The sequence below is a fragment of the Podarcis cretensis genome (assembly GCF_951804945.1).
Source record: "Podarcis cretensis genome assembly, chromosome: 3".
NCBI lineage: Eukaryota > Metazoa > Chordata > Lepidosauria > Squamata > Lacertidae > Podarcis > Podarcis cretensis.
In genome coordinates, this window is record NC_137172.1 from 66400255 (window position 1) to 66415242 (window position 14988).

A 14988-nucleotide genomic window follows, 5' to 3' on the forward strand; every position below is an offset into this window, starting at 1 on the left:
GGAAGGTGCACCAGATGCACATCCATACCTTTAAACCAACACTGGGGCAGAAGGAATAAACACCAGGTAGCAGGGGTGACAACCTGCCCCACATAATCTATCACATGACATGGCACACCGAAACTATTTGAATGGCAACACCCATTAACTTTGACGGGCTCCAGACTCCTCAAATATTTCATGGCAAGAGGTGGGGTGTCCAGGGCTGGATTTAGGTTTGATGAGGCCCTAAGCTACTGAAGGTAACGGGGCCTTTTACAGTCATACCTGAGGATAAATACGCTTCAGAATAAGTATTTTCGGGTAGCGCTCCGTGACGACCCGTAAGTAATGGAGCACGTTACTTCTGGGTTTCTCCGCTCGCACATGTGCAGTCAAAATGACAGCACGCGCATGCGCGGAAGTGGCGAAATGTGACCCGCGTACGCGCTCAGTCTTGTCTTACGTTCTGTTCAGGATGCGAATGGGGCTCCGGAACAGATCCCGTTCGCATTCCGAGGTACCGCTGTATATGTCCAGCTGTCCTTTGTCAACAACAAATTGTTGCTGTTTTTTGTGTACCACTGTATATAGAAATGAGCAAACCAGTGATATTTTAGGGAGCAGGCTAGTAGGCAGGGCCAATTACTTACATCATAGGAGTCTACACAACACAAAACACTGTTGCTGTATGTAGGTTTTGTTTGTTTTTTTATCTTCTATTTTGGAAATGTACATCCAGGTTTTTCCCCCTTTATATTTTTGGGGGGCCCGCAAGAGAGTGGGGCCCTAAGCTATAGCTTCGACCCCTAGGAGTTGGCTCCTATGGCAGGAAGCACCACCTGTTGAATTTCCGCCCGCCACACGGGTGACAGGCACACTCCGCCAGAAACAGTGGCGCGCTTTGCGATAGGTTGCCTGAAATCACTCCAGGGAGGTGATTAGATGACAGCTGGCGCGACCCGCAATCTCTTCCTATCGCTGCTCGGCGCGCGCTTAAGCTCTGGGGCGGCGAGAGGGGTCGGTAGTGGCAGCGGCGGGGTGGGAACGCGACTCCTTGGCAGCAGCAGCAGGAGGAGGACGAGGAGGAGGGAAGAAGCCCCAGCTCGCCCAAGAGGCAGCCTGTTGCCCACATAGCTGTGCGCCTGCCCGCTCCTCCCTCTGCCCGTCGCCTCCCGTGAACAGCAAGCGGTAGCAGCAGCAGCATAGGCAGGAGGGAGGGCGACAGACGGCGCCCACCCTCATGCCGAGCAGGCGGAAGCCTCAGCTGAGGAAAGTCGCCCCAGGGACACGAGGAGCAGCGCGTACAAAGAAGGCAAGGGAAGAAGTGGCCCCGGCGGGTCTGGAGACATCCTTCCCTCAGGAAAGCGCAGCCGGAGGCCACCACCTCCCGCCCTTTCCTGCTCGTCTCGGACTCGGTCTCTGAGAAGGTGGACCTCGCCAAGATGGTTACTGTGGTGACCAAGCTGGTGCACTACCTGCACCTCAGGTAAGGCGGCCGGCACCTGCTCGCGCGCGCGCGCTCCACGCCGGCTCCTCCAACCAGAAGCCTCGCAGCCTCGGAGGCGGGAGACTCTCCGCGGTTCCCTCTCGCGCGCGCCCATTTGGAGCGCTCCGTTGAGTGGGCGCACGCACCGCGCTCCAGCAATTTCACCCACGAAGAGCTTTCAGGCTCTTCACACACAAGCCTGTTTAACTCCTCTCTTACAAAAATCCACAAATATAGTTATTACACTTTCTCTATACACTCCCCAACTCCATCGCCCCAATTCACATTCTTTCTCTCAGGCATTGGGCACCTTGAAAGCCCATTCTTTCCCTCAAAGAATTATGGGCACTGTAGTTTACCCCTCTCAGATTCACGATGCCCAAACGGCTGAATTCTTTGAAGGAAATATTTGTGCTTCTCATGTATTTAGTGTGTACTCAGTATATTGTTTCTTAAACACTTAAATGCATAATAATAATAATTTATACTAATTTAATAATAATAGTAATTTATTATTTATACCCTGCCCATCTGGCTGGTTTTCCCCAGTCTGGGTGGCTCACAACAGGATATTAATAATAAAAAAGAGATAAAACATCAAACATTAAAAACTTCCTGAAATAGGGCTGCCTTCAAATGTCTTCTAAAAGTCAGAGAGTTGTTTATTTCCTTGACATCTAAATGCACTCCCCTCCTAGCAATTCACCCAACACACTTGCAACACACCCACCCTTCCCTCTTTTAGGGATATGCCCATTGACACTATCAGGCAAGTCTCTCCACATCAGGCTAAATTGTCAGTTCCATCCCAAACTGGACATGCCTTTGGGGAATGGGGGTCAGGACTGCTGGCCCTTGGGAAGGGACAGAGGAAACACAAAACAGAAGCAAGCTGAGAGTGCCTGTGGGGTTGGGTAGCTGAAAAGATAACGGATCGGGACCCCTTTCCCTGTGCAAAAAAATTCTGGATTAAATTCAAACCACTTCTTGCATATTCACACAAACCACTCCTTGGAGAAAACATACAGATACCAAACTATACACTCTTAGTATTCACCTGCGGTAGATCCTCTGGGGAGCAATAGTTTTTTAAATGCCTTGTGAGTCCGTTCTAGGGTGACAGCTGCTCTTAAATGGGAGAACTGATATTTTGTATTGATTTTGTTTTATAAATATCACTTGTAATGAGGAAGAATGCAATAACTTTATTAGTGGAAGTTACAATATGTTTATATAACACAATTTATATGTTTTCATATAAATATAATTGTTGCAGGTGGTCCTAGTGTAGAACCATTAAATGAGGATATCTTCACATAGACTCATGGGAGTGAGGTAGATTCTACACTAGCAAACTATCTTGGCACATATTTTATTTATTATTTTAAACTTTTTTCATCCTGATTTCTAGAAAATGTTTTCAGTGTAATCCTGCTTCCACTCTGTTCATTTTGATGTTTCAAGCCTGTTTGCTTTTCTCTTAATCAAATAATAATAATAATACTTGGGGGTATGTTAGTGGAAATTGATTTTCCTGGAATACAAACGATCGTAATATGCATATCCTTAGGACCCATTTCAGCCTTTAAGCATTGATATATGCACAACTGTTTGCTAATGCATGAAGTGGTAGCTCTGATTTCTTTACAAGTAAATGCTTACAAGGCAGTGGTTAACATAGCATGCATTATGTAAGCAAAAAATGTGTTTCTGAGTGACGATGGAACTCTGTTATCTCTCTAACTGTACATATGCATATGTTCCCAACTGCATATGATAGACAGCAAGGTAGATTGATTCTGGGCTATTCATATTCTTATCCCTTACTTACTCTGATTATGGTTTAAGTCAGTAAAATAGGAACTCAGCAGTACCTGAAGTTTTTCTGTGCCATGTGCAAATCAGGCTTGTTTTCTGGTAGTGTGCTTTGGAGGAAAATTTTGCAGTATGCATATCAACTGTTGTTAAAAGTTGTGTTTTTCAAACTTGACTAGTGATGAGAGTACCTTGAATATTGCTGGAATCTAAAGACCATAACTAGCAGGATTTTTTTTTTACATATACAGTCTCCACTGTCTCTGAGGCAGTATGCCTCTGTATATCAGTTGTTGGGAATGACAGTTGGGAAGGGTGCTTTTGCACTCAGATTCTGCATGGGGTTTTCCAATTGGCATCAGATTGGCCAATGTAAGAACAGAATGCTAGACTAGATGGACCAACATAGCTCTTATGTTCTCATTGGAAGACTCCCTTACCATGTTATAAACTGCTCTGGAAAGTCTACTTAGGTTCAAACATAACTTGCCACGTAACATGGGTAGCTACTGTTGGAGAACTAAAGTTTAAAGCCCTACTGAACATTCAGAATCAGTTGTTTGGATACTTGCTTTTCTGTATTCCAAATTTCTTTATGATTTGGAAGTGTTCTAGCAAATAATAGATACCTCAATGAGTCAGGCTGTGAGGGCCAGGTGTCTTTCCATGTTTGCTAAGCTAGAAGTGCTTGAATTATCACTTTTAAAAAAGGATTATTCTTGAACTGTAGTATGCACGGTATGTTTGTTGTAAATATATGCCTTAAAAATCCTTCTTCTCCCATACTTTGCTAAATGCATAGATTTGCAAAAGACTGCATCTCATTTTATATTTGTTAAAAGGATTATCTTATACATTTTAAACTTACTTTAATGACATGGTTATATGTTGAATCATTTGCAATGAAGAAATAAGGATGGAGAAATTTTGCCCGGAGCATACTCATGGCTGCTACATATGGAATGCAGGAGGAACTTCTCTGTGCTGAGATAGTTTTGCTTGGGTTCATATTATATTCATAATATTGAGAATGTGTAAAAAATACTGATTGATAAATGCCTGAGTCATTAATCACTTTCAGTTAATTAATTAGGCAAGCTTTGGCTATCCTGGCATAATCAAAGACACTCGATTGATTACCCTCAGAATGTAAGGTCTTTGTAAGCTGAGTCTTGAACACAGTTACTGAACTGAATCAGCCACACTTCAAAAAGGGAAAAAGCTGGCAGGGAATTCGGGTCTAGACACTGATATACCTAAACGGGGAAGACAAGTCTGATTTAATTAAACATTATGGTGGAGGCGGCCTATGCAAATGTATTATGTTACTGTGGATTAACTTTTTTTGTGAGGCTAAAATTTATCCCTTGCCCAGATTTTATGCAGTGCAATGCCTATTTACTGTTATGCATCTGTGCTTGTTGACTTATTTATCCTCTTCTATTTACTGTTGTTATGACCTACAGTTAAGCAATAAATTACTATGATGGTGCTTGCTTATCTGAAATCATTATGAGCTGACCTGGTAGTTAGAGAATCAGCAGTACCGATGGGAAATAAAAAACAAGAGTAGAACACAATATTTATGTTTTTAATGCCTATTTGGCATAGAACTGGAAGGCATAATGTTTTTCCAAGGCTGAGCAGACTAATGCAGCAACGTTTAACAAACTTCAGACACTGATAGAATAGTTAAATACAGAGGCAAATCTTAATAATGGATGGGTGACAAGAAGGAAATCAATGCAACTAACAGGTAGCAAATATGTTCTTGCTACTCATTAGAGAGATATTCATGGTAAGCATTTGGATATGTAAGGGAAATGGAAGAATACTTGAATTTTGTATTTCTAACATGATAAAACTTTCCTTTTGAATCGTGAGAGCAGTTGATCAGCATGATGATGTCATAGTCAGCTGAAAGAAGCCCAGTCTTGGGAGAGGAGGAAGATCACCATATGTGTGTGAACATAATGTTGAATGCCACCCCAAGCTCAAAGTGGTGTGAGATTGCATGAGTTCCAGTGGTTTTACCTAGGGTTTGTGTTTCCTTTTGGAAATGAGGCACAACAGAGATTGTGGTGTCATTATGATATATGGTGTGTGTGTACACACACACAGACACACAACCTGAGCTTACAATGGAGGGGTTCACAGTATTAATACCCCAAGAGGGTCTTGCTTCTCCCATAGCTGCAGCCTTGGATTCAAACAGGAATCAAGCATTGTGCTCAGCCTGCTGTTAAATTTCATATAACTCCTCACTGTAACCTCTCTACTCTCTCTACATTATCAAAAATACATTATTCAACTAAATTATAATCAGAGTAGACCGAATGTGTTTTAGAATAGGACATCCAGTTCAGATTTCTTCTCTGCTTCATCTTTAGGGACTGTTGTCCTTGAATCCATTTTAGTTCTGTCCTCGATCATCTCCTTTCATTAGGTTAACTAGTTAATTAGTAAAAACAACAATGAAGAGCCTTGTGGTGCATTAAAGGCTAATGCATTTATTAAGGCACAAGCTTTCATGCATCTGATGAAGTGAACAGTAGTCTGTCAAAGCTTCTGCCATAATGAATGTATTAGTCTCCAGACTGACACAATACTCTTTGTTGGTTTTTCTGCGGCAGACTAACATGGCTACTTTACTAGGAATAGTAGAAAACTATGGGTTATCAAAGATTTTAGGTTATCAAACATTCAGCTTGAAAGGCTTCTGAGGGCTGAGCCTGATGGTTCTGGATTTCTCCTTATGTGTCTCTTCTCAATTCCCTTCTAGAAACTGTGGCAACTTTGGGTGGCCGAGAAACGACTTTACTTAGTTGCAGCAAATTAAACTGATTCATTTATGCACTGATTAACTAACATACTAGATTTGGGCTGCTATAGTTTCTGAAATGGGTGTTCTAATACACTGCTTTAATTGTAAAAAAAAAAAAGTCGTTTATATTTTGATTTGCGTTAAGCATACTTGTTCTGTTAACAAATTAATCATGTAGTTTCCAGGATTCCACTACTAATATTTCTATACAAATTGGGTGTAAGTCAAAATATAAAAATAGTACACCAAAAGTATTTCCTTCTATTTTTAGGAAAGCTTCCCTGTTGATAAAAACACTGTACACAATTAAAATATGTTTACATATAATTAAATAAATTCACAGCCAATGTGAAATAATACTTTAGAACAACGAACAAAGGAGACAGAAATGGGTAGAACAGGCTCAAATGACTAATATGAGAAACACTGAACAAACAAAGGAAGACAAAGAATGGGCAGACCAATAAAAAACAAGACAGTATTCATAAGCAATTCGGTCACTGATGTTACAAAAGATACTTGTATAGCACATTACATAAAGACAGTGTCAATAATAGCAGAGGGGTGGATTTTAAAGGCTGCAAACCTCTACACACAAATCTGTGAATATGGCTCATTGAAGTCAATGGGAAGCAGACTTGTGCAGCACTGGACTGCGATCTATAACTAAATCCACTTACCAGGAAGTAAATGTTACCGAATTCAGTATTTCTTATTACCCCTGTTGGTTGACATTATTATTTTGCGTTGTTTATTTTGTTTATTGTGTTAATAGTCTCATGGCTGTTAGCCACCCTGAAAGTGTATTAGTGAAGGGTGGGATACTCCACCCACCCCCCAGCTCTCTTATTACACTGATTCTGAGATAAACTGGAGAGTGGTGAACCACATGTACCTATTCTCTCGTAGGGCAGCCTAGGTGCATGGAGCCCATATGAGCCTCTATTCTAAGTGGGAGCAGAGTTAAAGTCTCTTTGGAATGAACATCTGCACTGAATGATATTTTTAAGACTATTTAATTGATACTTGTATTTTCCATTTATAACTCTCATAAAACATACTATATACCGTGTTTTTCCATGTATAAGATGCCCCCATGTATAAGACGCCCCCTATTTTTGGTGACTCCAAATTAAGAAAACACTCCTCAGCACTACCTGTGTATAAGACGAGCCCCAGTTTCAAACCTAATTTTTTGGTAAAAAAACCTAGTCTTATACACGGAAAAATACGGTATACCACAGACCAAATAACACCCACTGGTGGCATAACCCACTTTTGTGTGCCATTGATTTAATTAATTAATGGATTATTAAGTATATCCCCCCCCCACTGACTAGCTCAGGGCTGAACCACTCAAGGGAGCTAACAAAATTAGAAATTTAAAATATTTCTTTCTCTTCCACACCAGCACACCAATTAAAAAGCTTACAAATGAGTGGCAAATAAAATATTTTAAAAATAATTGGAGAACCTGCAAAATGAAACTTCAGTGAGAAAATTAAGGACACACTTACATTTCTCTTATTAAAACCAAAGGGCTGTTTTGTTCTAGTTGGAATGGTTTTACTTGTTTTTATAATTGCAACTATTTTATTGGTTTGTATATTATGTTATTGCAACCTGCCCTGGGAACTTGTGGTGAAGGATGGCCAAGTGCTTATCTTTGGATTGTCCAAGTATGCATTTATTTAAAAAATTGAAAATTCCTGAACTTTATGACATACATGATGATTTTTTAAAGGACGCCAGATAGATAGATGTAACTTGGTTTCTTATCTATTGAGTATGTAGAGCAAATATTACAAATGATTATAACACAAATGATGAATCACTGCTTAGCAACCAGAGCAAACATCCCCCTCCCCTTTCTGACCACATTTAATTGTTGGTTTGACTAACAGAGCAGACCATTATGCTCTGGTTATCAAATCTGTCCTACCATTGTTGGAAAAGAATTAGGTTTTAGATCACAGGACATCTTGTCTACATTAACATTTCTTTCATTTGCATCCAAATTCAAGAGATGTTTACTATGGTAATAGCAAATTCACTGAAATTTAGATAACACAAAACTCACCAGAATCAGAAAAAACTCTCATATTCAAATTTAAAGGAGGTCTGTGGACTTCAGATAAGTGTTCAAACAGTGTTAAATCTTGATTAGATATATGGTGTCTAAATTAAACAAAAAAAACAACAACCAAATATATTTATAATCTCTTCAAAACAGATCAGACTATACAGCATAGAAAAGACTGCCTTTCCCTGTGTGGCTTATGAAAACAAATTGAAATTTACATGTTTGCAATATGTGCATATATATAACACTCATTTTCTAAAATAGTAAGCACTTCCCTTTTAAATAAATAAAGATTCATAATGAATAGTAATTAATACTGATTGTATCAATAGTTTACAAGTAATATTTATAATCCCCTAGCCATTCTGATTTGGAATTCCACAGGCACTCCAGACTGCCTCACAAAGCAAGGCATGACTTGATCAGCAGAAAAGAGCTCTATGATATATCCCAAACAAGCATGCTCATTTGTTGTAGCATGAGATTTCAGGTGCATGGGCATTCTTCACCAGAGACACAAGAGGGCACTAGCTTAAGCAGAAGGCCCAAGTTCAACCCTTGGTATCTATCTGAAATCCTCTAGAGCCGCTTCCATCCAGTGGACAATACTGTATAAAGCTAGATGGAACAAGGTGACATCCACACCATACATTTAAAACACATGGCTCTCCCCCAAATAATCCAGGGAGCTGTAGTTTACTCCCACAAAGCTACTATTCCCAGCACTCTTAACAAATGTTCTGGCTAATATGACTGGTGTTTCTGTTGGAGTGCTGGCTAATTTGTGAACATGAGAATGGTTCAGGCCATTGACACAATAATCCCTTGTGTCCTCTCCCACTTTGTATATCCCACTTGGTACCTTTGTGTATACCAGAGCTCAGGGCAATGAAACAAGCTGAGAGACAGCTTCAACGCAAGTGGAGGAAAGCTACAGACTAATACAGTTGAACACAATTGAATACAATTGGTCACTATCAAGACTACTCAGTGGCAGTGAAAGTGACAACCAATGCATACTTTGCTTCCTCCATTGCATCTTCATGGCGCCCTCTGGCAGAGCTTTTCCAGGTAGAATGGGGCCTTTTATAGAGTGGGCCGAAGGAGGTGGTAGAACCAATGGTGGCTTGCTGTGGCTCATTTGCAAAGTGTTTTGGGGATAAAATTGCTTGTATCTGCCAGGATCTTGCCTGCTGTTATAGCAGATGAATCTCTAGAGGTGTCCAGAACACTGTCTGGTTCTGTTATGTGGGATGAGTTTAAATTTGTAAGGCTCAAGGATGTGGACAAGGTGCTTGGTTCAGTCCGGGTCCCATGACTTGTGCCCATGTCTCTTGCCAATCATAGCTGAGAAAAACTAGTGGGGAGGGGACAGCCAGCTGCAAGAGGGGTTGGTCTCTGTCTGCTGAAAGGAAACAGTGATAAGTATGGCCATTCCTTAAGAAACCCTACCTGGATTTGGTCAGTACAGTGGTACCTCTGGGTATGAACTTAATTCGTTCTGGAGGTCTGTTCTCAACTCGAAACCGTTCTTAACCTGAGGTGCGCTTTTGCTAATGGGGCCTCCCGCTGCGCGCATGCCTCCGGCATGTGATTTCCACTCGCATCCTGGGGCAAAGTTCGCAACCAGGAGTGCCTACTTCTGGGCTAACGGAGCTCGTAACCTGAAGCATTCGCAAGGAGGACGGTTCGTAACCAGAGTTATTACTGTAATGCTAATCTCCCCTTCTTGGGCAAGGTTCTTGAGTAAGTAGTTGCATGCCAGATACAGGCTGTCTTGGATTAAACTAATTTTCTAGATCCATTTTCATTGGGGTTTAGGCCCGATTTTGTTTTGGAAACTTCTTTGGTTGCCTTTTCTGATGACCTTTGATGGGAGAGAGACAGAGGAATGGAGGCCCTCTGGCTTGGCCCCAGGACTGTGGGTGCCTGGGGCTGCACACACCGCTTGCAGGCACCTGACGTTTGTTTGTTTGTGTATTGTAAGTTGCTTTGTGTTGCCTTAGTAGCCCCCCAATAAATTTAATAAATAATAATAATATCCTGCCTGCCCAAAATGACCATTGCCATTACTCTCTGAATGCTTGCTGGAATAGGAATATCTTTCCTTGTTCCTCCTGAACAGATTAGTAGTATTTTGGTTTGGGGTTTGAGAGAGACGGAGTTGCAAAGAGAGAGAAAACCCTGCCCATTTCTCCTTTAAAAATTAGGCTGCCTCAGAAATCAAATTAAGTCATGAATCATGTAAAATATAGCAGGTGGTCAAAATGCCCACCTACCATCTGCCAGTATTAAGGTGCAGGTGATACAGGATGAGAACTTCATTACTCTCTGAAATGGTTTGCTAACTGATACTCCGAGTCTTCTCTCATCTGAATTTAACAAACTCCTGAAGGTGCTTTTGCATTGCAGCAGCATTATATTTCAGCCAGCAGATGGCAAGCAACCAATTCAGTGCAACTGCAAACTCTTTCCACCTGGAAACATCTGAAAAGTATTCTAAAATTAGTTCTAGTAATTTGTTCCTCATTACATTTCTGGCTGGAATACAGGAATGGATATTTTTCAAAAGCTCTAGGATTTCTGAGTTATGATTATACGTTGTGAGTTTATCATATAGAGAGTCAGTGAGTGTCTGGAGGCGGTTGGAGGATGGATGGCAGTTAATGGATTGAGGTTGAATCCCAACAAGTCAGAAAAACGGAGGGATAGGGGGTGAGCAGGGGTGGAATGGGGGGGGCTCCCTGGTCCTGAATGGGATAACGGTGCCCCTGAAGGACCAGGTGTACAGCCTTGGGGTCATTTAGGACTCACAGCTGTCCATGGAGGCACAGGTCAATTCTAGTGTCCAGTTTGTCTGTCTACCAGCTCCATTTGGTATGCCGGCTGAGACCCTACCTGCCTATGCACTGTCTCACCAGAGTAGCACATGCTCTGGTTATCTCCTGCTTGGAATACTGCAATGTGCTGTACATGGGACTACCTTTGAAGGTGACCCAGAAATTACAATTAATCTAGAATGCAGCTGCCAGATTGGTGATTGGGAACGGCAGCCAGAACCATATAACACTGGTCCTAAAACTCATTGGCTCCCTGTACATTTCCAAGCACAATTCAAAGTGTTGGTGTTGACCTTTAAAGCCCTTAACGGATTCAGCCCTGTATACCTGAAGGAGTGTCTCTGTACTTATTGTTCAGCCTAGACACTGAGGTCTACAACTGAGGGTCTTCTGGCAGTTCCCTCATTGCGAATAGCAGGCAGTAGTGGGAAAGGTGGTAGCAACGGACAGTCCAGCTCTGAAAAGTGAAGTGCCAGGTGAAGAATCCATTGCAGCAGTTGCTATCTTAATTTCTCAGAATGCCTCTGAACTAAATGTTGTGGCCAAAAAGCATTCTGGGAAAGTTATTATGGTTGTGGTTGCAGCTACCTCATCAGATGTTTCCTTTTAGAGTGCTGGTATGTAAAATCACTTACCTGTACTTGTAGCAACCTTTAAATACCTGGGTGTAACCTTCCAGGAAAGGGGCTCCTGGCGTTTTCAGATTAATAATTCTATTGCAAATGCAGAAAGATCTACCAAAGCGTTAATAAGATTCTTTTATGGGAAAGGGGGCCAATACATACTGGCAGCTTCCCAGGTTTTTGCTGCCAAAATACTATCACAATTGTTATATGGTTCCCAGATCTGCAGCTTTAAAGACCTTACTCTTTTAGAGGCATTCCAAACTAAGTTTTTCCGCAGCCTGCTGGGGATCCCCTCTTGCGTATCCAACATAGTGGTCCGGTTGGAGGTTGGGCAAATTCCTATCAGTACTCGGATGTGGATATTGAAGATCCATTATTGGCTAAAGCTTATTTTCTTCCCGGTTGGGCTGGCTCCTTTAACCTTACTAGACACCTACCAATCCAGATGGAAAGCTACACTGCTGGAAAAGCTTAAAGGCTTGGGGATCCCACAGCAGACTTTGATAGTGACAGGCTTTGAGAAAGCTAGGACTACAATTCGCCAGCGTATCCTGGACGTAGAATTACAATGCCACATGAGCGAAATGATCAAACATCCAGCAATAAGGGACTATGGAAGAGGTTTCTCTCCAGCTAACTATCTGTCAGGTCTTCAGGTACCCAAATACAGACGGTCTTTTACCCTTGCCAGATTTAACGTTCTTCCTTCTGCCTTACTTCAGGGCAGATTTGAAGGTAAACCTTACACAGTACGGGTCTGTCCTTATGGTTCGTTGGAAGTTGAAACTGCCTCATATGTACTATTACGTTGTTGTCTTTATGAGGATATACGTTTGACTTTTATTACACCTGTTTTGCAAAAGTCCAGGAAAGAATTGGAATACCATAGTTTAAAACTCACCTTGCCAACAAAGGTCCGTATAGTTAAAGCTATGGTTTTCCCAGTAGTGATGTATGGAAGTGAGAGCTGGACCATAAAGAAGGCTGATCGCCGAAGAATTGATGCTTTTGAATTATGGTGCTGGAGGAGACTCTTGAGAGTCCCATGGACTGCAAGAAGATCAAACCTCTCCATTCTGAAGGAAATCAGCCCTGAGTGCTCACTGGAAGGACAGATTGTGAAGCTGAGGCTCCAGTACTTTGGCCACCTCATGAGAAGAGAAGACTCCCTGGAGAAGACCCTGATGTTGGGAAAGATGGAGGGCACAAGGAGAAGGGGGCGACAGAGGACGAGATGGTTGGATAGTGTTTTCGAGGTTACCAGCATGAGTCTGACCAAGCTGCGGGGGGCAGTGGAGGACAGGAGTGCCTGGCGTTCTCTGGTCCATGGGGTCACGAAGAGTCGGACACGACTAAACGACTAAACAACAACGACAAGTTTAAAACTACTGTTAGAGGATAAGAATCCCAAGACTACATTAAATGTAGCTAAATTCTGTGCGTCTGCAATCAACCGCAGGAAGCAAGTGGTATCCCATAATGTTCAAACCCCTAAATGGTAATTATTGGGGAACACACTAACAATTAATTTTAATTTTTATATTTAGAGCCTTGTTATATTCATATTGTCCTTTGTATTTCTGATATTTTTATGATCTGTGATATTGTGTGTGTGATGCTGGTCTGTGTCCGTATTAATAAATTCATTCATTCATTCACTTATGTGTACTTGTTTTTGGTTTTAAATTAAAAAGGGAGGTTGGCACCAGCATCAACAAGGCCTTTGGGGCCTCTGTGCCAGAGCCCAGCATTTGCTCCACCATGTGGGGTGCTGGTGGTGGAGCTGTGTTTCTGACTCTCATTGTCACAGAGAAAGGGTTGTAGACATTGTGCTTCACTCATGATGAGCAGATTGTAGCGGCTCCGTGTCAGCAGAATGAGAGCTGGCAGAGTGCTAGGCAAATACAGACTTGGCCCTACCTTTAGGCAAGATGAAGTATACCATTAATGGGGGACAAATTGCCCGTTGTCTAGTTTACTTCAGATATGAGTGAAAATTTTGAGAATACCAACTTTCAGCTTGACATAGAGGCATGTGGTGTGTGTGAGAGAGAAATTGGACACACCTAAAATGGTTGCTGTCTGTACACTGTACAACTCTAGGCTTGTTGTTGTTGTTGTTTTGTGACATTTCATTGCAAATGGTTAGAGATCTTATGGATCCACAGCACATGCCAGAAATCAGAAAATTTATGCAGGGTCCACCCCCTTATACTTGATTTGGAAAGTGACTTAAATGACAGTGTTTGGAATTCTAGTCCACAGAGTGAGGGCTATTTTCCCCATTGTTTAACTGGTTCCAGTTTGAAACTATAGGGGCAGAAACAAATGAGAACAAAGGATTGTAAGAAGAGTATTGGGTGTAGTGACCTATTTGGCAGAAGTGAATGGGTGTACTGTAGTAATAAAGAGGTATATAGATCAGCTCTAGTGGCAAAAACATAACAAGGAGTATAGCATAGAAAATATAAAGCGTTGATGCACTTAGAAGATGAATTCAAGGAGGATGAACTGATTTCAAGAGCATCCTCATAGAGCAGGACCAAATGCACTTGAAAAAGAGCTATTCTTTCTTTATGGGGTGCTCTGTCAGACAAGGCGGACCTGCAAACCATCAGACACATTGAATTTATAAAAGAAAAAAAAGGGCAGTGTGGCATATAAAACAGTTCAAAAAAGCTATTTGTAAGCCTGTGATGTAAAGCAGCCTGTGGTCTCATTTGCATGTAATACTGAGTCAAACTATAGCTTGATGAGCAAGTGCATGCAATGATAAAATCATGGCTGCTTTGCTTCTCTCCCCACCCTTCCTGTAGTTGCCATGCTACTGAGAGCTAAGCCACAGTATAGCACAGCAGTATGTCTGAACCCAAGTTTTTGATTTATCTCCCGCAAACAAACCACAAGCAATAAGAAATAAATATTGGTTGCTCTTTTTCAGGTTATGGCAGAGGCAGTGCAAAGCAGTCTGTTGCATATTGGGATATTTATATTCAACTGTCATACAATCTAGCACTGTTCCTGGATCAAGGTTAAAACATCTTGGTAGGAAATTCCATTGATTTCCATACATGTAGGATAGTCCTTCATTGCACAATGAAGTGACTACTTGGTGAAGAGTGGGTGGTACCCTCTACATTTCTACTATTTGTCTCCTCTCATCCCACATGTTTATTAAAAATAGTTACAAAAGCAACCACCAGAGTGCACCAACATACCCTTTTTAAATTACCGGTATCTGTAGGACAAAAGGGTCAACATTTATTTGTATACGTTATTTAACGTGTGGACAGAACTTTAATATTGCATTAGCTTTGAATGTGAAGTATGTC

The 14988-nt window shown here is 41.6% G+C and overlaps 1 protein-coding gene across 2 annotated transcripts in view; it reads left to right on the forward strand.

Moving 5' to 3' along the window:
* The first annotated feature begins 988 nt into the window (after positions 1–988).
* The window catches only part of ARHGAP18 (Rho GTPase activating protein 18), a 65649-nt gene continuing 51649 nt past the window's right edge, over positions 989–14988 (forward strand). For both annotated transcript variants that reach the window (XM_079970786.1, XM_079970787.1), the window contains exon 1: positions 989–1468. In XM_079970786.1, the coding sequence (XP_079826912.1) occupies positions 1425–1468 (44 nt within the window). In that variant the 5' untranslated portion in view covers positions 989–1424. The remainder of the gene's footprint in view (positions 1469–14988) is intronic.